The sequence below is a fragment of the Podarcis gaigeae genome (genome assembly GCF_964106915.1).
Source record: "Podarcis gaigeae genome assembly, chromosome: 8".
NCBI lineage: Eukaryota > Metazoa > Chordata > Lepidosauria > Squamata > Lacertidae > Podarcis > Podarcis gaigeae.
The window spans coordinates 79,127,530-79,153,662 of NC_139684.1; the positions used below are offsets into that span (position 1 = coordinate 79,127,530).

Here is a 26,133-nt window from a genome sequence, read left to right on the forward strand (position 1 = left end):
GGAGCATGCGGCGCCGGGGTTCCCCCCTCCCCCTTTTATCACCAGTGTTCTCCATGGGACCCAGGGGGGATATAAACCAAGCCAAGCCACGGACGGGCACGGCTTCTCACCACTTCTTCCAGAACCGGAGCCATAAAAGGCCTCTCTTGGAAATTAAGTCCTTGTAAAAACAGCACCATCCCCTGTGTCTGCATATAGGTCAGAGGCGGAGGCTGTACATCACGCAAAATCGGCAGTCAACGTGTTCACCCTGGGCAAAGGGTGAGCAGGATGGTGCAGTGGCTGCAGCGTTAAGAAACCGACCTGCAGCCGGCTTTCTGTGGTTGTACGACCGCGGCTGTTTTTCTGCTGGGGCAAACTAGCTTTTGGTCTGTTTCGGCTCTGGCGCATGGTACTGTGCTGGTCTTTGTAATAATTAATTTTATTATTTATACCTCGCCCTTCTGGCTGGGTTTCCCCAGCCATCCTGGGCGGCTTCTGACACCTATAAAAACAATAATAAAATGTCCAACCTTCAAAACTTGTACTCATCATAGAGGCCGCTGTTGCCCCAGCTACGTACATCTGCACACACACAAACCACCTCAGTGAGCCTTATCAAAGATGGCAGAGCAGGAAATGGCTTGGCATTTTTAATGCTCCAATTCAACTAGCTCCTTGTATAATCCCCGTTGCTATGTTGACTAAAAATGCTGTTCACAGAGTTGGAAGGGACCCTCCCAGGGTCATCTAGTCCAACCCCCTACAATGCAGGAATCTCAACACATGGGTCCCCCATCCAGTTTGAAGCAACACACCCCACCTAGTCCTGGGTTAATGGCATAGCTAACAGTACACTGCAAACCTCTTCCCCAGAGTGTTGATCCCAACCGTAATGCAATCTGCTGAGGAGTACAGTATAAATGCAATTGTTAGGTCACTTAATAGAAACTCGGAAGTGCATTCAGCAAGCTCTCCACAATCTAGTGCCCTTCATCTTTAAGCAGAGGCTTGACAACCATATGTCAGGAGTGCTCTGATGGTGTTTCCTGCTTGGCAGGGGGTTGGACTCGATGGCCCTTGTGGTCTCTTCCAACTCTATGATTCTATGATTCATCTGCTTTGAACTGCACGTACGCTGGCTAAGCATGATGGGATTTGTAGTCCTAAATGTCTGGAAGGCACTAGACCAGGCTTCTTCAATCTCTGCCATCTAGATATTTTGAGACTACAGTTCCCATCATCCATAACCACTGGTCCTGCTAGCTAGGGACCATGGGAGTTGTAGGCCAAAAACACCTGGAGGGCCGAGTTTGAGGAAGCCTGCACTAGATTGAGGAAAGCAGAGTTAAGCAGTGTAATGAGGCAGCTCCTGTTTTTGTCTACATCAGTGTTTCCCAAACTTGGGCCTCGAGCTGTTTTTGGACTACAACTCCCATTATCCCTAGCTAGCAAGAGCAGCGGTCAAGGATGTTGGGAACTGTAGTCTGAAAACAGCTGGAGACCCAATGTTGGGAAACACTGGTCTACAAGGATGTAAGATGATGCTCAGCATATTCTTTCTCCTGCCATAACCCTCTCTGTCCAACTTGTGTGAGGTCTTGTAAAATAGTTTGGGACAATTGGAACTTGCAATCACACCTTGTAGCACAAATGCCCTTGAGCTGAAGGCTCCATGCAGCTTTTATGTCGGTTCAAAGTATTATAGAATTGCAGTGTTGGAGGGAACTCCAAGGGTCATCTGGTCCAACCCCCTGCAATACATGGATCACAACTTAAGAATCCCTGGCACATGGCTATCCAACCTGTGTTTAAAAACCTCCGGGGAAGGAGAGCTCACGACCTTCCGAAGTATACCATACCACTGTCAAACAGCTCTTAACATCAGAAAGTTCTTCCTAACGTTTGGCCATAGTCTCCTTTCTTGTAATTTAAATCCAATGGTTCAGTCCCTCTGGAGCAACGAGAAAACAAGCTTGCTGTATCTTCCCCCAAGATACTTCATAGCCCTTAGCTGACCCTGCTTTGTCGTTAAAGACAATTTCTTTACTATAAGGGACAAATATTGCCAACACGCTCAGTCTAGCTTAAAAGATGCCTCAGTCATTTGCCGTCAGTCATCACTGCCCAACTATCTCTTGCAGTAATTTCATTTCTTGCTGAATCCCAGGACATGAGATGCAAGAGGGTTTTGTGCCAGCAGCTACAATCCTAACCGCCCCCCTTTTCGGGGAGCGAGCCCTACGGAATGCACTGGGACTTTCTTCTGACTACAACTCCCAAGTTCCATCCTCAAAAATGACAAGTTGATTTGAAGAGGGGAGGGCATAAGATTAGCACAGTGGGTGCCCTCCTTCCCTGCCCCCAGTGCCCAGTAGGGAGCTGTTTGCAGAGAGAGAGAGCGGTAAAAGTTAATGTGGGATGTAATGCATGCAGCCCAGTCTTATGAGCTGTTGCCATTTGATGGCCGCCATGAAAGTTGGTGTCCATGACTGCAAAAAGAGAACAGAGTTTCTGCAAAAAGTGCAGAGGCGGCACTGCCAGGCAGCCTTCTAAACCAGTTTGTTGCAGAAAGGGAACTTCAGTTGCAGATGCAAGCAGCAGAGAGAGAGCTGTGCCCCACAGTTTGTCCTCCCACTTCAGTAGGGCTTCCTGTGCTTTGGACAGTTGCAGGACAGAGGTTGTCATCCAACGGGTGAAGCTTTCCTCTCTGCCATATCAACATCTTGTTTTTGAAATTCAGCCTAGCCCGGTCCTTCCCTTCTCCCTCTCCACCAAAAGGCACCGTTTCAGCTTTCAGGAAAGAGGGATGGGGTGGGGGGTGGAGTGGCGTGCGCTCAGCTTCCAGCAACGGGGAAAGGAGTGATTGACAGCAAGGCTCAATTTTCTCTTGGATGTATTCAAGATTAGATTGCAAAACTGCAGTGCATTTTAAGAGGATGTGGCTACATCATCATCATCGCCAGAGAGAGAGAGAGACGTGATCCTGAAGAATAATTACACGGGGCTGGAAACACAAGAGGACCGCCCCCCCTTCTCCCTACTCTCCCTCCCAAATACTGAACCCAAAGAGGGTCTGGTAGAAAGAAGACTCAACTACTCATACCGAGGGCAGGCTACAAATTTATAATGCCAGATAACCCACAGCAGATTCCTCTCCCATGCTTCGCTCCCTTCCTACTGACGAAGCTCTCCTGGAGGACTCCATCTCTCTCATCACCTTGCACTTTGTTCAGACACTGTACCCTGTTTCCGCTAGGCCCAACCTACCCCAGCCCTCTCTATGGGGTGGTACAGCCCTCAGTTGCTCTTCTATCTCTCTTCTCTTCCCCCCGCCTCCAGGGAAATAAATATCGCTATTTTTTTTCCTGGTTCACCTGAGAATCATAAAATTGTAGAGATGGGAGGGACCTTAAAGGTCTTCTAGTCCAACCCCTCTTGCAACGCAGGAATCTTTTGCCCAACGTGGGGCTTGAACCCTCGACCCTGAGATTAAGAGTCTCGTGCTCTCCTGGCTGAGCTATCCCAGTCAAGCCACCAAGAAGGATTGAACTTCCCTGTATCACCTGATGGAATACAAAGTTCAATCCTGTTTTCTGAAGGGCAGATTCTGGCTGCATGTCTATATGCTCCACACCAGGCATTGCACAGGATGTCCAGTGTGGGGCAGATGTTTGGGGCGTGGAGGAAACAGTCCCATGGGTCACATGGGGAGGTCTGGCAGGCCACATCTGGCACAGAGGCTGACCATTTCCCACTACTTCTTTAATCAGGGACTTTGCAGGGGGTTGGACTAGATGCCCCTTGGGTACCTTCCAATTCTAAGATTCTATGATTTATTTATTTTTCACCAAAAAGGGGAGGAAGGGGCTTATCGGAGGCCTGGCACAGAAGACCTGAGGCTCGAGCCCCCTGTGCATCAACATCCCTGTCACTTTCCTTTTATCAAAGTTCAGCCCCAACTTTCCCATGAAGCCTCATCCCTCATCGCCAGCTGATGCAGAAGTGGAAACGCAAGGAAGGCTGCCTTTGCCCTCTCCTTATCCTTGCCTCTCCTGCCCCACTGTCTAAATTTAGGCTGCCAATTCCTCGGGGCAGGGACCTGCCTTTTGTCTGTGCGTCGCTGGGCCAGGCAGCCTACGCTCTGATGGAGCTCTGCGTGCAAATCAATGAAAACACAGAAAACCAATTACCATCCTAATTCTAGGTTTGCTCGAGAGACATGTTCCTGAAGAGGAAGCGGCAGAAAGGTCCCACTCGCCGCCCGCTTTTCCTTTTCCAATAATCTCATTCCTTGCAGCTCTCTCGGTTCACAGCTATGGCCTCTTGTTGTCTCTACCCTAAAGAGGCCGGGGAGCCCTCTGTCCCTAAGTGGCGTAATCCCATCATATCCTGCCCATTCTCCCTGGGCAGAACCTGGTTCTAATCTCAGGACTCTCCCTGGATTACAACACTAAAAAGGAGCATGTTGCTATACCCAGTGGTGTAGTGGTCCAGGGTTGCGTAGGGTCAAGGAGGGACACGGGTGGTGCTGTGGTCTAAACTACTGAGCCTCTAGGGCTTGCCGACTGGAAGGTTGGCAGTTCGAATCTGTGCGACGGGTTGCGCTCCCATTGCTCTGTCCCAGCTTCTGCCAACGTAGCCATTCGAAAGCACACCAGTGCGAGTAGATAAATAGGTACTGCTGCGGCGGTAAGGTAAACGGCTTTTCCGTGCGCTCTGGTTTCCGTCATGGTGTCCCGTTGTGCCAGAAGTGGTTTAGTCATGCTGGCCACATGACCTGGAAAGCTGTATGTGGACAAACACCGGCTCCCTCGGCCTGAAAGTGAGATGAGCACCGCAACCCCATAGTCGCCTTTGACTGGACATAACCCTTTACCTTTAGCAGCAGCAGGAAGAGGCGAAGGAGGAAGTGGGAGCGAGGCAATGGGGTTGCCACCATCACCATCCATGTCCCCACCATGGAAGGCTGCGACTCTCTGGCCCGGCGGGCCTCCAGCCATCCGTCCTGCCAGCCATGTCAAATGAAAACAAGGAAAAAGTGAGCCAGGACAGGCCTGAAGAGAAGGTGGCAGCTTGAAGAGACTGGGTGGGGAAGGGTGTAGCTTGTAGGGTGTAGGCAGGTCCGTAGGGGGCTGGAGTTTGAGAGGTGTGGAGGGTCAAGGGTGAGAGCTGGAGCTAACTGGGCTTCATAGTGGGGTGGGGGGTTGTCCGTAGCATGAAAAACTTTAATAAAAATCTTAACGTGCCAAAGAAAAAAGCCCTCTTTTCCTAGTGATACTGCTGTAGAATAGAATGTCCCTATTTTTATCTGAGGGATATTGGAGGGTATGTCAACGTAGCCACTATTCAGTCTAGTCAGGTTCTCTACATGGGGAGGGGGGGTGCGTCTTGTCCTTTGCCTCAGGTGGTAAAACGTCCCTGTCTTCTTATCCGCTTGGCATCTTAACCGGTCGCTTTGCTCCTGCCCCGACAGTGGCTGGGGGCTGATTGGATTAGGCACCCAAGGAAACCCTCTCGACCAAGAGGCCACGAAGACACTCACCTTGCTAATGAGCAGAATGAGGCTCGTTAGGAACAATTTGATTCCGAGATGAGTTTGCTGCCCCAACGATCAGGCGCCATCCATCTTTGTTCTGCCGGTCGCCGTGACATTTGGGATTCGGGGACAGATGGGCCCAGCGGCCTGATTCGGAAGAGGCTGCAGAAGAGCTGCACAAGGGCAGTGGGGCCTTCTCAAACGATCGCAGGTGGAAGGCTAATAAAAAGGGCCAAGGGACAGGTAGGTCTTTTTATTCTGTACCGCAGAAGCCAGGTAAAGGAGCGCAGGCAGGTGTGGTTTTTTTTTACCAAAACTGAGAAGCAGGAGCTACTTAAACTTTGCGCTAAAAATGGGATGGTATCCGTGTTCTACCTCCACTGGCAGGAGCAGAGTGTCTTTGAGTACCAGTGGAACAGAATCACAAGTAGGGATACAGCTCTGTTGGAAGAGTGTGAGACTCTTAATCTCAGGGCTGTGGGTTCGAGCCCCACATTGGGCCAAAGATTCCTGCATTGCAGGGGGTTGGACTAGATGACCCCCGTGGTTCTTCCAACACTACAGTTCTATGATTCTTAACTGTTGTGCACAGGTCCTGCTTTTGGGGCCCTGGCTTCTTTCCTCCTTGTCCTATTGTGTGTTGTGGTGGTGTTTTTTCAAACCGTAATCCTGCAGGTAGAGACTGCCTTGTTTTGATTGCCTTCAAGCTGCTCCGGCAGCCTTTTGGCAGAAGGTAAAGGGACCCCTGACCATTAGGTCCCATCGTGGCAGACTCTAGGGTTTCGGTGCTCATCTCACTTTACTGGCCGAGGGAGCTGGCATACAGCTTCCGGGTCATGTGGCCAGCATGACTAAGCCGCTTCTGGCGAACCAGAGCAGTGCACGGAAATGCTGTTTACCTTCCCCGCCGGAGCGGTACCTATTTATCTACTTGCACTTTGACGTGCTTTCAAACTGCTAGGTGGGCAGGAGCTGGGACCGAGCAACGGGAGCTCACCCCGTCAACCTTCTGATTGGCAAGCCCTAGGCTCTGTGGTTTAACCCACAGCGTCACCACGTCCCCTTTTTGTGCTGCTTGATGTGCTGGCTCTGAGGGGAAGGCAGAGGACAGGGCTGGGTTGGAAAAAAGGGGGGGCAGAGCAGGATAGAAGGAGTCTTGATTTAAAAAAAAAAAATGCTTTGTGCGTCCGCATCTAATCTTACCCCTTTCCCAAAAGAGCCAGTGTGGTGTAGTGGTTAAGAGCGGTGGACTCATAATCTGGTGAGCAGGGTTCGATTTCCTACTCCTCCACATGCAGCTACTGGGTGACCTTGGGCCAGTCACACTTCTGTGAAGTCTCTCAGCCTCACTCACCTCACCGAGTGTTTGTTGTGGGGGAGGAAGGGAAAGGAGATTGTTAGCCACTTTGAGACTCCTTCCGGTAGTGATAAAGCAAGATATACTCTTCTTCTTCAAAATTAATTTATTCGTGTGTTTTTCTTCTTGTAAATCTACCACAGAATAAAATAAGATAAAATCTGGATTTGTGTTTTGTTTTTTTCAGGACAGTGGAGGGCATGTGTGCTGTGTCCCATAGGTGTGGTGGCACTTGTCCTTCTTCTGACAGGAAGTGCTCTGCGGGGTGGGGAGGGGGGACCAAAATTGGGGGGCTGAGGAGGGTCAGTTGGGGGAAGTGAGACATGCCCTTATTTTCATCTGACGAATGCTGGAGGATATGTATGTGCTTCTTAATGCTCTGAGGGCCTGGATGTGAGAACGACAGCAAGGGCCTTCAAACAGCTACTGTCTAGAAACACCTATCAAAGTGGTTGAGCTGCAGCAAGGATCCAGAATGGACAAAGCCACAAAGATGACCTGGAAGCACAAGGCAGATAGAAAAAGGGTCCATTGTTGTGGAGAACAATCTCTGGAGAGGGGCAGAGTTAGGTTAAGTGGAAATATGGCTGTGATCCAGCAAGATAGAAAGCGCTGCAGGTAAATTCAGGCCAGGGAGATGAACACTGCAATCCCAGGCAGGGCCAGGGCCTGAAAAGAGGAGGGTGGGCCCTTTCTTTTTTCTTTTTCTAAAAGGCAAATTCTTCTCCCTCCTCCTTTTCAAGAGCCTTCATTTCTCGGCTGCTCAGCCTTGGACTTGCCGTTCTGCGGTGGTGGAGCTGGGCATCTGGTCGTATTAGTTGCCCAGCGAAGCCCAGGACTGTGATGATGGGAAGACACTCGCCCGCTAATGAGCACAGCGAGACTCATTAGGAGCAATGTGATTCCCAGACAGCTTTGCCTGCCTCCAGCTTAAGAGAGTTCACCGCTGTGACCCAGAACGGGGAAAAGGCAGGCGAAAGGGCACACCGAGACAGGCAAACAGAAACTCAAGTGCGATGAAAGCGGTCTGAGCATCACACACACACACACACACTCGCGGCAGCCCAAGGCTTCTCTTTCCTGGGCAGAGAAGCTTCCTCCACTTCTAAACTGCTGTGCTCCTTACCATATTACCTGCCTTCATCCTTAGCCTATGTGTGGAGGCACGAGTGACAGCCTTGGCAACAGCAGGGCCGGCTCATGGCATTTTGACACCCGAGGCAAGCTACAAAATGGTGCGCCCCTCCCCAGCCAGGGAAGGAGAAGTGCGGAATAAGGGTGGAAAGAGACCAGCAGGGCTTCCTGTTCACCAAGACTGCTGTAGAGGCAGATACAGCCTTGCCACGGCCTTTGATGCCACCACAGGGTGGTGCATTCCTTGGAGGCTGATCTACTTCCTCTGTAGCTCCTGCCACCCGAGGCAGTCACCCCCCTTTGCCTCATGGGTGGGCTGGCCCTGAATGGCAGCATGGGGTATCCTCAGGCAGCCACTGGGATCCCAGTAAACCAATGTTTGCCCCAATGAGCACTGGACTGCTGGGTGCCTCCCTTTCGATTTCTCACAATGCTCCACTGCAAGTCACTTTGGACTGTTAACATGGTGCACCCTCTCCCCCTTTTCACCCCCTGGAAGGAGTGCTGCCATTTAAATTTCCCACAATGCCCCAGACCAGGGATAGCGAACATGGTGCTCTCCAGACAACCCTATCTCCAATCGGCCTCAGCTACCATGGCCAAGGATGTTGAGGGTTGTTGTTCAGGAACACCTGGAGGAAAACATGCTGGGTACCCTGCCCCAAAATGCTGCTACATCCGGACACGGCAGGCTCTCAAAATGGTATGGCTGGCCACTGTTGAGAGCAATATGCTGGATTAGATGGACCATTGGCCTGATCCAGCAGACTCTTCTTATGTAACCTGGAGCTGGTGATTTGGATATACAGTGGTACCTCGGGTTACATACGCTTCAGGTTACAGACTCTGCTAACCCAGAAATAGTACCTTTGCTTCAGGATGAGAACAGAAATCATGCTCCGGCGGAGCGGCAGCAGCGGGAGGCCCCATTAGCTAAAGTGGTACTTCAGGTTAAGAACAGTTTCAGGTTAAGAATGGACCTCCGGAATGAATTAAGTACTTAACCCGAGGTACCACTGTATATTATTTGTTCTCCGACCCCCTCATGCCTTGGAATGCAGTGTGCATCTGTCCAAACTGTTTTCATCACGCTGGGAGGCACGTCTTGGTCTTCGTCACTCAAAATCATGGGGGTGTCACGACAAGAGCTGGCGAGTATCAGCCAAGAGGGCGCAAAAGGGATCTCAAATGGAGACCACACCAATAGATGAGGTCATGGGCATGATCCAGATGGGCTTCTTGGCCTGATCCTGACCAGGGAAAGCCACAGCTGTAGGTCAGGAATAACGGAGTCCAAGGCAGGAGGACTGCATGGAGTGCTGGGCCCGTTGCTTTTACCTAGATTGCCACTCCAGCTTCTTGGGCAAATGCGAGCAGAAAGTGCCGCAAACCCAGAATTTATGCCATTTTGTTGAACATTAAATTCCCCCCACTCCTGCAATTGTTTTAAAATATTTTTTCCGGTAGCTCCCAGTCGGAATGTTTTCCACGAGAAGAGAGTTTTGTACAGAATGACAGATGGGGGACGCGTAGAGGGACCCGGCGGAGTAATAAAAATGAGAGTGAAGCAGAGAAATGGAAGGGAAAGCAGGAACTAATGTGCAAGGCTCTCCGTCCTCAGCCGAAATGGGGGCTTAGCGCATTTGTTCAGGGACTGGAAACAGGCACAGCAGAAGACCAGGGCAGAGCAGGTGTGTGTGTGCGTATAGATACTGCATAAAGATGTGAGAGCAGTGCATGCAGCATGTTATGGGGCAAGAACGTGGACAAGAGGAGCAAGAATCCCCGACTGGGACAGCAGTGGGGCAGAATGGCCACGGAGCGTTAGGGATTGCAGGAAAAGCCAGATGAGCACAATGGCTTTGGATGGGGAGCTACTCAGCACCCAAGTTCACTGGGTGGCCTGGGGCTATGGCTGCATCTCTCAAGCCCCAACATAACCGTGAAAATAAATCAGAGGGGTTTGGGAGGCACTTCCCCAAGGCCCTCAGAGAGGGAACGTGAGGAGGCCGATCTAGAGGACAGAATGGGATCCGGCAAAACACAGATTCGAATCCAATTTTTGGCACAGATTCTTGTGCAGCCTTGGTTGGGGGAAAAGCACACTCTCCCAGCCTCCATTTCATATCTGTGAAATGGGAGCCTCTGCGCTTCCGCGGATGAGAGTGGCTTTGGCGTTTGGCTGAGCGGCGGCAGTGAACCCCCACGGGGCTTTGCTGTCCCTGTCAGCTTCATATGTCTGTTCTTGCCCCCCCCCCCCCCGCTTTTGCAGCAGAAAGATTGTGACGGCAAAAGCACTGAATTTGCTTGCTGCTGCTTTAAGCTCTGTCAGTAGCATCCCCGACACAGGAAAACAAGTTGGATCTCCTGCACGGGGTTGGCTCCAGAGGACATTGAAGCTGGGCAACCTGTTGGGGCTCCAAGACTGGAAAATAATAGCCCCCACCCCACCCTGTTCCTCTCCACTTTTACTGGGCACCTGGCTAGAGATGGATGCTGTGGAGAAGAATTCTCAGTTTGTCTCCTTCAACTCTTGAAGGATTGGGGAGTTGAGCAGGCGAAGAGAGCTCACATCATTACCTCCACTTCTGAATACCAGTTGCTGAAAACCACAGGAGGGGAGGGGGCTGCGTGGCTCAGGTCCTGCTTTTAGGCCTGTCATGGGAGTTTGGCTAGCCTCTGGGAAAACAGGTTGCTGGACTCTATGAGCCCCTGGCCTGATCCAGGACAGTTCTCATGTTCTTTGCATTTGCAGAGCCAGAACCGCTTCCATAGCACGCACTCATGAACAAGGATACCACAACCACTGGTGTTAAAAGAATTAATCAGGGGGATTTATTGAAGTATCAAAGGTGGTTAAAAGGCAGACATAGATATTTACATATATATTAACTTTCGGGCGTGGGGGAAACAGTCTTGGGCTGCAGAGGAACAAGCCCCCCTGCATACTCCCGACCCCCAGTTATATATTAATTATTATATTTTCCATTCTTTTCATTTTTTTTAAATCTCCCCTTCCGAGACACAAACAATATAAAATAAAAACCGCGAGCCAGAGACGGACACAGAATCACACGTCGGTTTCTTTTCTTCTGTTTTGTTCCCCAGACAAAAGACAGAGGGAAAGGGGGTGGGATGGAAATTCGAGGGAAAGCGAGGAGTGGGCATCTACTGGCACAAAATGAGGGACATCGGCAAGGATGGAAGGAACCAAGAAGGCCAGGAGTGGAGTGCAGGGCGGGGGAGAAGGGAGCGGGGAAGAGACGGGGTTCAGCACCCCCCTTTTGTGGTTCAACGCTCAATCATGGGGCTGGACCATGGGGTGAGGCGGCAACTGCCTCTGGAGCAGCCATTTCCACAGGGGATTCCTCCCATTGGCAGTCACCAGCACTGCATCCTGCAGCAGAGCATTGCAGCCACCTCTGGGGCAGAGCAGCCATTTGTAACAGGGGTTTGCTTAAAAATGACCCTTTACCGCAGCTGTGTTTGGGGGAGGCTGAACCCATGAAAGCAACATCCAGACAGGTGCTGAGGGAGGGGTGCCTATTGCTGAGCCTCTCGTCCTGCTCTTCTTCGCCGATCCCAGCTGCTTCCGGGGAGGGAGGCTGAGTGGAGAGGGAGGGAGGGAGGGGCAAGGGGGTGTTGCGAGCGACACAGCGGTTTCTCTCTCGGGGATGGGATGGCGTACCATCGTGGCCACCAGGCCCAAAGGCGAGGAGGAGGAGGAGCTGAAACTGGCCACAGTCAAATCTGCATATGTTGGCAAATTCAGACGGATGCAAATTCTTTTCCCATGTCCTCCACTCTCTGCAGAAGCTGGGCTGTGGGCCAGGGGGCAACGCTTGGCTGTCAAGGACAAAGTGTGGGCTGTGGGGGGTCAATGCGCCGATGGGGCTCCGTACTCCCATCGCCTGTCCCCAGCTGGGCACATCACATAACAAGGACGACAGAGACAGACAGAGACACCCCCTTTCCTCTTCCCACCCTCCCTCTCCCTCCCCAAACTATCATGGCTTTGAAGGAAGAAAAAAAAAAGAGTCCAACTTGCTTCATAAGGCCCCACACGGCTTGAGCGGCCCTGGGCTTAGCAGTGGGGGGAAAGGTGCGGCTGAGAGAGATATGGTGCCAGGCGCCCTGAAGAGAACTCAAGGCGACCCGGCGACTCCCAGCCTCACGCTCCTGTCATGCTGCACGCCAAACACTCCGACCCGGCGGCTCCCCTCCTCAGCGGCTGGGGGCAAAACACACCCGAGGGGGGTCCCAACTCACAGAATGGCTCTCTCCCCCCCCCCCGGCTGCCTTCCCTGAACTTGAGAGTCCCCTCCAGGGCTGCTGGGAAGATCCTGGCGCTCCAGAGCAAAATATGTTAGCCCCATCTCCCTCCCCAGATATTTTGAAACTCAGTGCTAATATCGGAAAGAAAAGCAAACAAGCAAACCCAGAGCTAACGGGCCACAGTCCCTCCAAGGGGAAGGGCCCTTTGACACCGTGACCCACCCTCGCAGTCTCAGCAGCCCTGGATCTCTGGGTGTCCTCTCCCCCTCCCTCGCTGGGTGGCTTCTACGCTATTTACAAAGAGACCCAAGCCCTCCCACAGGGCTCTGCCTGTCCCCAAAGAGAAAAGGGTTGTGGCTATCCCAGCCTCCTGCTCTTTTTTATGGAAGTGGGGCCATGAACACGCACACATTCTCTCTCTCTCTCTCACACACACACGCATACATCCTCCCCAAAAGTAACAGGAAATAGCTCTGGTGCAGAGGGCATGGAGGGGGGAGGAGTCAGACAATGGCAGGAGGCGGAGCTTCATAGCTGGGGGTGGGGCTAAAGTCCTCGGTTTCAAAAATAAAACCGAACAAGTGGTGGCCATGTGTGTGTCCCCCCCCTTTTTTTTTACACAATGGATATTTTTTTAAGCGTTTTTTTCCTCTTTTTAATCCAACCCTTCTTTCCCCCTCCCTCCCCTCCCCCAGCAAGAGTGGCAGCTTTTCTATAAACGTCTCTCCCCCCCTGCCTTCGGCGCTCCCCCTCCTCGGCCATTCTGCCCCCAGCGCTCAGCCCCCAGCACCCCTCCCCTTCCCCCTCCCCTCTCCCAGGCTCAGATGAAGAATTCCTCCTTGCGTTTGTGGCCGTCGCCGCCGTTCAGAAAGGCCTCGCGGGCCTCTCCGTGCTCGTCCAGGCCGCTTGCCTCGTGCGTCAGATAGGAGCCTGTAAAAAGAGGACGGGGGTGGGTGTGAGTTGAGGAGAAGGCTGGGCACAAGCAATGGTAAGTGGTGCGCACAGGGCCCTGGAGGAGACTCAAGACCTTGCTAAGGAGACTCCATTCATAGAATCATAGATTTGGAAAGGTGTAGGAATGATCGCTGGGTGTGGAGCACACTCCCCACCTGCGGGCAGCCTCAGCTGCCTGCACGCATGATCTTGGGGTGCGGAGCGCACTCTCCCTCACAGATAAGGCTACAGCTGTCTGAACATCTTCCCCTCTGTCTAACCTTTTGCGGTCTCAGTAGTCTGTGGTGTCCTGTCTGTGACCTTTGTCTCCTTCGTCATAAATTGTGCAAGGGGAAAATGACACAGTGGAAACAGGGGCCAAAATAACTTTGTACCACCCCACGATCTCGGGACTGGACGATGTGTAAAGGTCACAGGCCAAAATGTATCTGCCTGGGTTTGCATATTGTGTCAATAAAAGGAGCCTCCACAGAGCTGGCTGGCAGCTTGCTTACAGCTCACCTGTGCACAGCTCACCTGCATTATCAACTCCTGCCTCATGTCCTTCACTTCAGAAAGGACCCCAAGGGACTCCCATTCCAACCCCCTGCAGTGCAGGAATCACACCTCTAATTACCTGTGTTGGTCCTCATCCCACAACTAGAGAACAGATCCTTGCTTTGGCACTATTTCTGATTGTATGAAAGCCACACTCTGTCACCCTCAGTTTGGAATGGCTTTGAAGACACATTACCAGCTTATGCATGTGCAATGGGACCTCACGGGTGTTTAGTCACAAATACGTCCCCACTGGACTTAACTTTCAGCAATAGCTACGATCAAGGAAGAATAATTCTGGAAGGCAGAGAATATCAGGTTCTGCTCTCTAGCGAGTGTACCCACAGCCAGGGGGGCGTGCAGTGGCAATTGGAGGAGAGCAGAACGTTCCCCCATCCGAACACATGCACCCCAAACCAACCAGATGGTTACACCGCAAGCTGGCACCAGGGCTTGGTAGCTTCACTCACTGACTGAGCCCCGAAATCTCACGTTCCTGATTGCTGCCAAGAGCGGCTGACCTGCCCTCTCCAACCAGCTGTGGGAACTGAAGGAGCAGATTTCTCTGCTTCTCCTTCTTCCTTTGGGGGCAGAGGTGCAGACTGGGGTCAGAGGGAGAGGGCAAGCGAGAGGCAACAAGGAGAATGGGAACTCTTTAAGTGTCTTGCCCAAGAATTCCTCTCCGAAATCTGCAGCTGGCTGTGAGTGGCTACAAGAAAAATGCAGGTGGTGCACACATCCTGTACATTCTGCATCCTGTAGGTTTTTGGTGTGTTTTTTTGAAATACTAAGCTTGGATCCATTTCTCCGCAAACCACCTTTGATCCAAATTGAGAAAAAACCCCACCTCGCTGTGTTTTAAGCCGGCAATTGTGTACGCAGCCGTAGCGTTCTCCTGCCCACGTACAAAGAGGATTGGGAAAGACTGTAAGAGAGTCTGGTTTTAGGAGCCACAAAGTCCTTCCTACGGTGGCAGGAAGCCTCACTCCCAAGCCCTGCAGGGTCTCCCTGCTTTTATCATTTCAAGCTCCTCACTCCAACCCCAAAGGCTAGAAATATGCTTTTTGAATGCACACACACAGAGAGAGATGAAATGACTGTGCTGCAAGGCAGTTTTTCAGATCAGTGGTGAGAGATAGATGCTAGCCATGGAGGAACACAGCTTTCCTTCTATAAATCAGCACTCGTGTCTCTTATCTGCCCGGCTGGCACCAGGGTTCCGACACTGACCTTTCTGCCGGATGGAGCACCACACCATGACTATAAGCACACAGATGACGAGGAAGACCAGGAGCGCCAGGATGCCCCCGACAATGGCATAGGGCACTGAAGTCTGGGCCTCCACAATGGCCCCGGGGTCTGCCAAAGACAGGGAAAGGTTAAGGTGTGAGAGGCGGGGTGGGTGGCTGGAGGCAGTGCCCTCCTCGAACTTCATACCTTGGTATGGGCCAGGGCAGAGGACCTGAGCCTACCCTATTTCTGGCTGCCCTCCTGGCAGGGGGAAAGCAAACACCTCCGTTGAGAGACGCTGCCATATGAGCAAGAGTAAGGAACTGGCGGCCCACCAGCCCTAGCCAGGATGGTGATGGGACTGGCACTCCACTGATATTTGGAGGGTCACGGGTCCCCCACCCCTGGCATTAGGGGACAGCACCTAAGACCCTTAATCTGGACCAGGAAGAAAGGGTGTGGTTCCACAGATGTTAATCAATTAAGTTAATTTTATTTGAAAGTAGTATTGGAAAACTGCTACAATGACCTATATGGAAACTCAGCTAGGGGGATTCAAGGAAGCTACTTAACAATGATAGGAAAATTGGGATATTAACAGTGAGGATAAATGTTTGTTTGTTTGTTTGTTCTGTTTTTATATTGTAATGCTTTCTTATTTGTTTGTTATAAATTTGGAAAAGCAATTGAAAAAATTGGAAAAAAGAAAGGGTGTTGTTTGGGGGGGTCTGGTCATCAGAAACAGCTAACTATAACTCTCACATGACTTAGTGCATCACCCAAACAAAGGGAAAAAAATATTTGGCAAGCAGAAAGGTTTCTCCCTGACAGGCTAACTTTCTATGTGCGGGGTTTTAAAAATGTTCTGTCATGTGACTCCCCCCTGCCTCCCCCTGACCCACAGTCCAAAGTGGTATGGCCCTGAAACAGACTTTTAACTCCTCGCCTGCCACATGTGAACATCAGGACAGCAGTGAACTCGAAGGTTCTGGGCTGAGCTTAGGAGAGGGGAGCTCTGGAGCAGCAGAGAACACGTGTTGCTTACCGTAAACCACCAGCACATACTGGTCCGACGAGCGGCCATGTTTGTTGGCCACCTGGCACAGGTAGGTTCCGTTATCCAGCATGCTGAGGCTGGGGATGGTCAGCACCTCTCCCTCTGTCAAGGCCCGCTCTGGCAACGAGTCGTTGGCTCGGCTCCACTTGATGTCCGTGGGGCTGAGGGCGGAAGTCAGGACAGCCGGCGTTAACCTTACCCCTCTCCTCCCAATGCCCATCTCTGGTGGCCCCTGCGGGTCACAAGCGCCTCATCTCCCCCACATGAGCACACACAAAACCACACCACTTTCCTTCCTTCCATCAAGGTTATTTGCGGCAAGCGCTGCCAGAGCCCGTGATGGATGGGACACGGAGCTGAGCGGCTGGATCAAGGGGCGCTCGAGTAATAACTCCGCTCGGGAATTGTATCCATCAGTCAGAGCGATATAGAAAGGCAAGGACAATTTGCCCCGCGTATACAGGGAAGAGGTGCCACAGAGCAAGGATGGGGGTCTTCAGAAGTGGGGGGGGGGGCGGTTTTCAGCAGGTGCCGCTTTCGTCGTGTCGCAGAAGAAGGAAAGCCTGCCCCAAATGCCCTCTGATATGCCTACTGCTCAGAGGATGTGGCCCCTCTCTAGTGTGGTGTAGTGGTTAAGAGCGGTGGACTCGTAATCTGGTGAACCAGGGTCGATTCCCTGCTCCTCCACATGCAGCTGCTGGGTGACCTTGGACCAGTCACACTTCTCTGAAGTCTCTCAGCCCCACTCACCTCACAGAGTGTTTGTTGTGGGGGAGGAAGGGAAAGGAGAATGTTAGCTGCTTTGAGACTCCTTCGGGTAGTGATAAAGCGGGATATCAAATCCAAACTCTTCTTCTTTTCTTCCAGCTGCCCAATAGCAGGGCCTGAGGATGAGGGGAGGCTAACCTGATGCATACCACCCCCCGCCCAGCCCCCCCAAGATGTTGCTGGACTACAAGCATGTTGCTGGGCCTGATGGAAGTGGACTCTGAAGTGTCAAAGCAGATTCTCCTGAAATAGTCAGGTAGGGGTTTTTTGAATAAGAGCAGAAGAGGCTTCGGAGAAGCATCTATGCCCACTTCTTTTGCCTGTGGTCAAGCAGGTTTTGAAAATGGCCTTCAGGTAGGGCTGAGAAACAGTGGCGTAGCGTGGGTTGTCAGCACCCGAGGCAAGGCAAGTAATTTGCATCCCCTAACCCGTGGATTTTAGCAGGGGGCAGAGAGCTGCGAGTGCGAGCGAGCACCCCCCCCCAGATGTTGCACCCGGTGCGGCCGGCCCCCCACGCTACGCCACTGCTGAGAAAGACAGGCTCTGCCGGAAACCCAGGAGATAGGACTGTCTGATAGGACGGGCAGTCTGGAGGCAGGTGGACCTGTCTGACTCAGCCCAAGGCAACTTCCTGTGTTTCTATTCCAGAACCTGCCTTCCCCTGCTCACCCCCACCTCCAGCCTCTCCTCTAATTATGGCTTTCTCCATCCTGCGGAAGTACTCACCGCGGGTTGCCTTTGACGTCACAAGTCAGAACTAAAGTGTCTCCTTCCCGCATCACCCCCTGAGACGGATGGATCCTGGCTGTGGGAGCGACTGGGGTGGAAATAGAGAGAATAAACAGGAGGTCACAAATCAGCCCGTGAACAGAACAGTCACACTTCTCAAGCAAGGCCCGACAATTTGCAACCCTCGCCGTGGAGAGGAAACGCTTCCTTCAGACGTCAGAGCCATTAGAAGCCTGGAATTAAGGTTTTCGCTGGCATCGTGGCTGATATCAATACATGCATCCCTCCTCCTTGTCTTCTCCTTCTAAAAGAGCTGCCTTGCCATAGAAAGAATGTTAGATTGCAAAGGAAGGCTGGAACAGTTTCCCTGGATTTTTGCATCACCCACGAAAATGAGCGATTGAAAACAGTATGCATAAAAAGTAAGGAGATCTATATATCCAGTGTATATAAACAGAAACACCAAAATGACACTTATTACACTACAAGGAAATTGAACATGCAACTAAATTGAGAGCCCACTGAAGAAAATGTGTAGGAAATTTCAGAAGAGATCTGAGTTTGCCCACCACACTAATGAACAGGGTCTCTGAACCAGGGTTTTTTTGCATTGCTTTTAAAAGGCACGTGGTTTAGGCTCAGGCCTGCATTGCACTGACGTCTGGTCCACATGCCACATGGAGCCAACCAATGGTTTGGCATGGATGTGTGTGAGTGTGCAGGCTCCCAGAGAGGAGATTGCAGCCTCTTTGGTCCCCTCCTTGGGGTTTAGCTGCTGCACTGAGCTAAGCCATGGCTTGCCTTAAGTGTATAGTCCAAACTCAGCCGCATGGTTCAGCTCCCAAGGGCAAACCTTGGTTGCGGTTGTGGTGTGTGGGGGACGAGAGCTAAACCACAAACCTGCAGAGAGCAGAGGAAGAGCCACCAGGGAGGAGCTAAGCAGCCATGACCTTCTGTGTCAGCACCTGCACACTCACACATTCACTAGCAGTGTCTGCAGATGTAGAGCAGGTTATTTCCACTTATTGGATTTTCCACGGCAAGGGGAAATCCGTTTTGAACGTAAAAATAAATAAACGTATGGGCTGGCGCTTAGATGACGATGACATTGGAAGGTTGCTGAGAAAGAACTGTAGGGTCATCAACAGCACCGATTTCACAATGAAGTGGCCAGGTTGCTTGCTCACTGGGGCAAGACGGCTTGCGCATATTACACCAGCCTTGTACTGGCTGCCAATTAGTTTCTGAGCCCAATTCAAAGTGCTGGTTTTGATGAATAAAACCTTAAGCGGCTCAGGACAGCAATACCTCAAGGCCCGCCTTTCCTCATATGAACCGGCCTGTGACCAACATCTCAGGCCTTTCTTCATGTGCACCCTCTACAGTAGCTCTGGAGGGAGACGACAGGACTTTTCTGTGGTGACTCCCAGCTTTCCCCAGGAAGGCTCACCTGGTGCTTTCATTGCATATCTTTAGGCGCCAGGCAAAAACATTCCTCTTCTCCTAGGCCTAGGGCTAATCAAGCAATCTACAGCCTTTTAAGCTGGGGGGAGGGGGAACATTATTGTTTTGCTTGTGGAGGTTTTTTTGTGTTTTTATACTGTAAGCCGCCCCTGTGATCCTCAGATGAAGGGCAGTATAGAAATTCAATAAATAAGCCATTAAATTCCCTTCTGGAAGCCCCTTGCTCCCTTGCCCTGTGCATTCATTCCTCCAAGAGAAGTAAAAGGTAAAGGACCCCTGGACAGTTATGTCCAGTCAAAGGCAACTATGGGGTTGCGGCGCTCATCTTGCTTTCAGGCTGAGGGAGCCGTCATTTGTCCACAGACAGCTTTCCAGGTCATGTGGCCGGCATGACTAAACTGCTTCTGGCGCAACGGAACACCGTGATGGAAACCAGAGGGCACGGAAACGCTGTTTACCTTCCTGCCACAGTGGTACCTATTTATCTACTTGCACCAGCGTGCTTTTGAATTGCTAGGTTGGCAGGAGCTACGGCAGAGCAACGGGAGCTCACCCCATTGCGGGGATTCGAACTGCCAACCTTCTGACCAGCAAGCCCAAGAGGCCCAGTGGTTTAGAGCCAGAGGCCCACAGCTCCGTAACCTCTGCCCACCCTACCCAAAGGAGAAGGGGAGGGTAAAGAGGCCCAGCAGGGCCCAGAATGCACTGCAGCCCTGCCACTTGATGCCAACCCTGCCTTTGCCCTCTTCCCCCGCCAGCAAGGCCCCTGCAGTCACTTACACTGTACATCTAGCACATACTGCGTCTCCTTCCGCTGGCCACGCAGCGTGGGGTGGGTGGCCTCGCACGTCACGACGCTGCCGTGGTCCCTGTGCTCTACCCGGAAGCGGACCACGTTGGTGATGCTGAACACTTTCCCGTTCTCCTGCTTGCTGCCTATTCCTGGGGTGGAGAAACAAAGAACATGTGCACCAGCCCCGCTGGTCAACCCCGCCGAGCGCCTGCAGACGTCCCTTTAAAGCTGAGTTAAGGCGTCATGCCTTGCCGCGGGGCTCCTTTCTCCTTTTCTAATTTTTAAATTACATACAATTAAAATGCAACCGCCATGCTCGGGAGGGGTAGGAGCGCATAACATTACTCCTACTTGCCTCCAATGCAAGCGCAGAGAACTTGTTCCCAGCAGCCAAGAAGCGCTGGGAGAGACCTAGAAGCAGCCTACTTACGAGTCTAAAAGGAGCCCCAAAAGAAACATCTGCCTTTAAGATGCCAAAAAGCCCTTCTATTTTAAGTATTTTCTGGGCAGGCAGGGGGAAGAGTAGGAGTAGCTGCTAATAAACTCAGCTCGTGTATATGCTGCAGTTAAAGAGACATATGGATGCAGCCTCAGGCGTTTGGAGATGACAAACTTTATTGGGGAGACGCTCCCTAAAACCGATCCCAAGCTGAAAAAGAGCCAGCACCTTCTAGAGGTGTACTAACTGGATATCCCAGTACTAAGCTAACTCATGTCCCCAACGACAGATCAGTTCCTACCAGGTTCACATGTGTACATTCTGTTCCACCACTGTATTTTTTTTTAAGTGCATAAAATAATATTTAAATATGTATTTCATCTCAGTGCACATGTTTCCAAATTTATTTCAACCTAAATTATTTGTTTCACCCTAAGATATGCATTTTGATGGTTGTTATTATTATTATTATTGCTTCACCCAAGTAGGAGAAAAATCTAAAGGAAAATGATGTCCAGTTCTGCACATTCCACTTTGGAAGATCAGCTGGCATGGGAATTCGCACTTCTGGAGCTTTGGGGCAAAAGCAAACTCCTGCAGGAAGCTAAGTCCCTGGATTCCTCCCTCCTTCCCTCACCTTTCAGCTCTTTCCGGTCTCGATCCCGGTACCAGCGCAGCGTGGCAGCAGGGCGTGACCTGGGGACGCTGCAGGTGAGCTCCACTTCTCCTCCTTCCACAGCCTGTTCCTTGATCTCCACCAAGGGGTTGTCAGGGGGCACTGTAAGGAACAGCAGTTGGGTTATGGGGCAGGCAGTGGGGCTGTCTCCAACACAGCACCAGATCCCACCACAGCATCACCTCCACAGGCACCCAAGTCAGTCTTGGATCTGGTAAACCCAGCCGGAGAAGGGTTGGGGAACCTGTGGCCCTTCAAATGGTTTATTCAATTTATAGCCCATGCGTCTGTAATAGCATACAACTAAAACAGGCATGTCCAAGAGGTAGACACTGAGATCAGTGAACGTCTGTGGTAGATCACTGGCTCCCGCCAAAGAAGCCCAGTTTTTAACTCTGTGAGTAGATCGCAGTCTCTTGGAAGTTGGCCACCTCTGAACTAAAACATCTCAATTTTTTTAAAAAAAAAAAACCTGGCAAGACCTTCAAAAAAGAAAACCCAGTTAAAATTTTATTTAGGAAACCCAATAACCCAACTCTCATAGCTAATAATTCCAGCGCTTCCAGCAACAGACCTTTCAGCCACCCAATGGCTGAGACAGGTGCACCTCACTAGGGAGGGCATGCCACAAATGGGGAGCCACCACTGAGAAGGCCCTGTCCCTGGGTAAGCAGGTAACCCCCAGTGGCAGCTTCTACCAGCCCCAGCCAGTGTGGCTAGTGGTCAGAGAAGATGGAACACCATCGGGAAGGCTGCCAGTTCCCCACCACTGAACTAGGGGGTCCAACGGCAAGGGTGGTGAGCTCTTCAGGTGGGCCTCTGTGACTGTTCCAGGATTCCTCAAGATCACCAGTACAAATGCATCCTGGGAAATTCCACTTTCAGGTCAAAAACAAAACAAAGCTGCTAGGCCTTAAATTAGGGTGGAAAAAAATAACACCTCAGAAGCCACAGATGCGAGTGAACAGAATATCAGAGAGTCAAGAAATGGGATTCTGTTGCTCTGCATTGCTCTTGGTTGTCACAGACACACACACCCCTCGCCCAGTTGCAAAATTAGAATTATGGAAAAGAAGCAGACATTTGCATAATTTCCTAAGAATACCTGATTTAGCTTCTGTTAGTGCAGAATGTGGAGGCTTCCCCACCCCTTCCTTTGGGTAAATTATACAGCATACTGATTCGGAGCATGATCATACGGGTTGTCAATGCTTGGCCTTAAAAGAAGCATATGAATGTCTAGTGATTGTGTGGGAGGTTAGGTAGGCGCTTGAAATTACAGGCTGGGGAATGCAGAAGGTCTCTGCATGCAGGAGGAGGTCTCAGTTAAGGTTGCGGGAAGCCTCCTTTCTGAAAGCCTAGGGAGACTGAGCGAGGCGGGCTAGCGATTTGACTTGACAAGGCAGCTTTCTGTCTCCCTCTCCATTTCGCCGCATCCACGCCACACCATATATTTATGGCTAAAGAATCCTGGGGACTTTAGTTTGTTGTGCACAGAGCTGCAATTCCCAGAGCCCTGAACAAATGAAATTTCCCAGAATTCTTTGGGGGGAGTCAAACTTAGCTCAGCGCGTGTCCTGGGAGCTCGTGACCAGACCTCACAAACAGGGGTGTTTAGCGAGGGAGTTTAAGGGGGAGGCCCAGAGTTCTGTCTCTTGGTGGGCATAGGGCCAGAGACATGGAGGGCAAGGGAGCTGCTGCAGTGACCTGTAACACCTGTGCCATGTTTGTCCTTCTGCCAGAGAACAGGAAGCAGAACACTTGCAGCAAGTGAAAGCTGGTTGTTTTGCTGGAAGAGAAGGCGCAGCAACCTGAGGTCTGCCTAGTCACACCTCAAGCGACAAGCCATCATACAGAGTTGCTTGATAAGAGCTGGAAGAGAGGAGACCAAGAGGAGATATGACAGCCATTTCAAATATCTTAAGGGCTGTCACATGGAAGGGGGAGCGTGCTTGTTTTCTCCTACTCCGGAGGGTAGGACTCGAACCAATGGCTTCAAGTTGTAAGAAAGGAGATTCCGACTAAACATTCGGCAAAACTTCCTCACAGTGAGAGCTGTTTGACGGTAGAACGGACTCCCTTGGGAGGCTGTGGGCTCTCCTTCCTTGAGGGTTTTTAAGCAGAGGTTGGATGGCCATCTGTCACATATGATCTGGTTGAGATTCCAGCATTGCAGGGGGTTAGATTAGATGACCCTTGGGGTCCCTTCCAACACCAAGATTCTATGAAAGCTGTGTGTGAGAGAGATTATTATAATTACCAGGGTTTTGTTTTCCCCCCTCAAAATATTTTTTTTTTAAATCCGAAATTTTGGATTTCTTTAAAAATATGTTTGGATTGCTTTATCACAGGTGTGCTTGCTGACCTGGCTCCTTTGGAAGGGTGGGGATATAAATAAATTTTGCACAAGGCCTGTGTTGGCCTTAATTCATCATAACACCACAAGGTAAGAACGGACTGACCTTCTTGCTAACCTGCTCCCACCTTCTAGCATCCTGTGGCCAAAGGTCACAAAGGTACCAGGGCTGGATGAAAAACTATTTGGATACCTGCCACATCTTTCAATTCCACTAACTTTTTAGTTGGATTTAACAAGCTGAATATATACGCAAGCAGTGCTTTCTGAGGCTTCTGTTGTTCCACGTAGACCTAGAGTGGCTCCATCCGTCCTTAGCCATTCTCCTCTGCCAACACTTCTGGCAATGAGCCCAGTCAAAGGTTAGGCTAGAGGATCACCCCATTTCATTCCAGTTCCATGATTCTCTGAGAACTGTGCTTGTGGGTTTTGTTAGTATTTTTATTTTAAAAAAAACTTAATTGGCTTTAATGTATCTGTGATGTGTTTCGATTATTGCAGAAGACCCAGAGGATCTGGGTGGACCGAAGAGGGTGCTTTAGGAATAATAACAACTATTATTATTATTCATGGATATGGTACTGTAACTCCTCTTTCTTCCAGTTTATGTTGCAATCCTGAAATAGGGCGGCGGCAGCTGTGGCAGAGAAGGCAGAGGTGGCAGCAGCGGGAAAGTGGCACGTACCCAGCACAGTGAGGATGGCGATCTGGTGGTGCGTGTCTTCTGTGTAGAGCTGGCAGAAGTAGCCACCCTCATCTTCCAGGCGGGCATTGGAGAGCACGATGCGGACTTGCTTCTGGGTGAACTCCACCAGCTGGAACCGCTCATCCTTCAGGGCTGTAAGGAGGGTGAGGAAAAGGTGTCTCATGTTATGGACCAGTGAAATGAGAAGAGGGTCGTCAGGCTGTGATGCTGTACAGTTTTCAATTGTATTTCCATTGCTTCTTTTATTTCTTATGTTTTATTTCATGCTGCAACTTGCATTCCATAGAATTCAAATACATAAGAAGCATTAAAAATACCATCTTGGGGAGGGGGGTTCCCCACTTTCTCTCAAGTACGAGGGACTGTCTCTATTTGAGACAAGATGCCAGGTGGCATGGAGGTGCAGTTCATGGCTTCTCTAAGTGAGGATCACTTAGTCCGAGCCAAACCTACCATTAGGCAAAATGCAGCAGATCCCTTAGGCAGGAAGATTTAGGGCTGCTACCGAAAGCTGCAGAAGTGTCTAGGGCTGGGCGATATCTGGTTTTCAACATAGTGATATATCAACAGCGAGACATCATGATATACAGATATATCACAATGTCTGAAATAAGAATGGAGCTACGTAGAGGCAATGGCTGGCTTTGCGGTTTTTCCCGTATCAGGATTTTTGCTGGCGCCTGATCTTGTGGTTCGCTGCCCCCTGCAGGAGGCAGGGGAGAGCTGAGCTGGCAGGGTTAACAGGGGCTACAGGAATCAAGAGAAGAATTGGCTGGCTACACGGTGTTTCCCACGTTGTGATTTTTGCACAACACACCCACACCTACACGATATATTCACAATATCTTGAAAGGTCAATAATTCTGAAACCGATATCACGATACGGACTTCAAACCTGTTTTGGATGATATATCGATATATCGCCCAGCCCTAGTGTGTAGTTGGATACACTTAGCATAGGGAGGGTGCTGTCTGGACTTTCTTCCTCAGTTCCCAAGCTATCTTGGGTCAGCCCTCGACTCTGACCAGATTGTTCTTAAGTTCAGGGTGTAACCGATCAATTCCCCACTGCCCAGGTCAGATTGGCTAGTGACTCAAAGGAAGAACACTGTTTGTGTGCTTGCTTCCCCATGAGGCATCTGGCTTGGCTAACCTGCCTCGATCCATGTGCTCTGCAAGCACCTCTGATATGATACTTGTTCTCTTCTTGCAGCAGGTTGCACTGTAGTGGGCTGACCTGTAGGGGGTGCTGGTCCAGATGGCAGGCCTGGGATTGAGTGGGTGGCATTTCTCATCAGCCCAGCCTACAACCCCACCGTTCCCGAAGCCCCATTCTTACCCCGTGTGCCGTTGAAGAAGAGCGTCTGGCGGGATGGGTTTTGGATCACCACTATGGAGCCATCGTACTGGTGGAGCTTGCAGTTGATCTCGGCCTGGCCGCCCTCTGCCACGGTCACATTCTCAGCTTGGACCTCCTGAGCTCTGGCTAGTGCAGGGAGAGAAAGAGAAGAATGGGTTACCATGACGTTCACTGGAGGCGAGTGGTGCTTTAATGTGAGCGGGGATTCGCCTGGGCTGAGTACCAGCACCCGAGTCCCTCTTTGCATACCAGTGAAGAATAAACTCATGCATAAAAGTAAAGGTAAAGGGACCCCTGACCATTAGGTCCAGCCGTGACCGACTCTGATGTTGCGGCGCTCATCTTGCTTTATTGGTCGAGGGAGCCGGCGTACAGCTTCCAGGTCATGTGGCCAGCATGACTAAGCCACTTCTGGTGAACCAGAGCAGTGCATGGAAACGCCGTTTACCTTCCCGCCGGAGAGGTACCTATTTATCTACTTACACTTTGGCATGCTTTCAAACGGCTAGGTTGGCAGAAGCGGGGACCAAACAACGGGAGCTCACCCCGTCGTGGGGATTCGAACCGCCGACCTTCTGATCGGCAAGTCAAAATTATAAACATTTACAGAGGATGTTGGAGCTGCCACATGAACATATTCCACCTCGCCAGATTTCTGAGCTACTGAGCAAAGGAGTGCTCCTGAGCATGTGTGGAGAGCCCTTGTCACAATTTGCTTCTTATGTCAGAAATAAGTGAGATAAGCAGGGTTTGGGGGTAAGCCTGGGACTGTGGCTTCCA

The 26,133-nt window shown here is 51.0% G+C and overlaps 1 protein-coding gene across 1 annotated transcript in view; it reads right to left on the minus strand.

Moving 5' to 3' along the window:
* Window positions 1–10,821: 10,821 nt before the first annotated feature.
* CADM4 (cell adhesion molecule 4) overlaps window positions 10,822–26,133 on the minus strand; it is a 129,555-nt gene continuing 114,243 nt past the window's right edge. Inside the window, exons 2-9 of the mRNA XM_083754096.1 lie at window positions 25,333–25,479; window positions 23,973–24,125; window positions 20,893–21,033; window positions 19,804–19,965; window positions 17,557–17,647; window positions 16,051–16,223; window positions 15,006–15,134; window positions 10,822–13,214 (exon numbers count right to left, since the gene is read on the minus strand). Coding sequence (XP_083610222.1) covers window positions 13,105–13,214; window positions 15,006–15,134; window positions 16,051–16,223; window positions 17,557–17,647; window positions 19,804–19,965; window positions 20,893–21,033; window positions 23,973–24,125; window positions 25,333–25,479 — 1,106 coding nt within the window. The 3' untranslated portion in view covers window positions 10,822–13,104. The remainder of the gene's footprint in view (window positions 13,215–15,005; window positions 15,135–16,050; window positions 16,224–17,556; window positions 17,648–19,803; window positions 19,966–20,892; window positions 21,034–23,972; window positions 24,126–25,332; window positions 25,480–26,133) is intronic.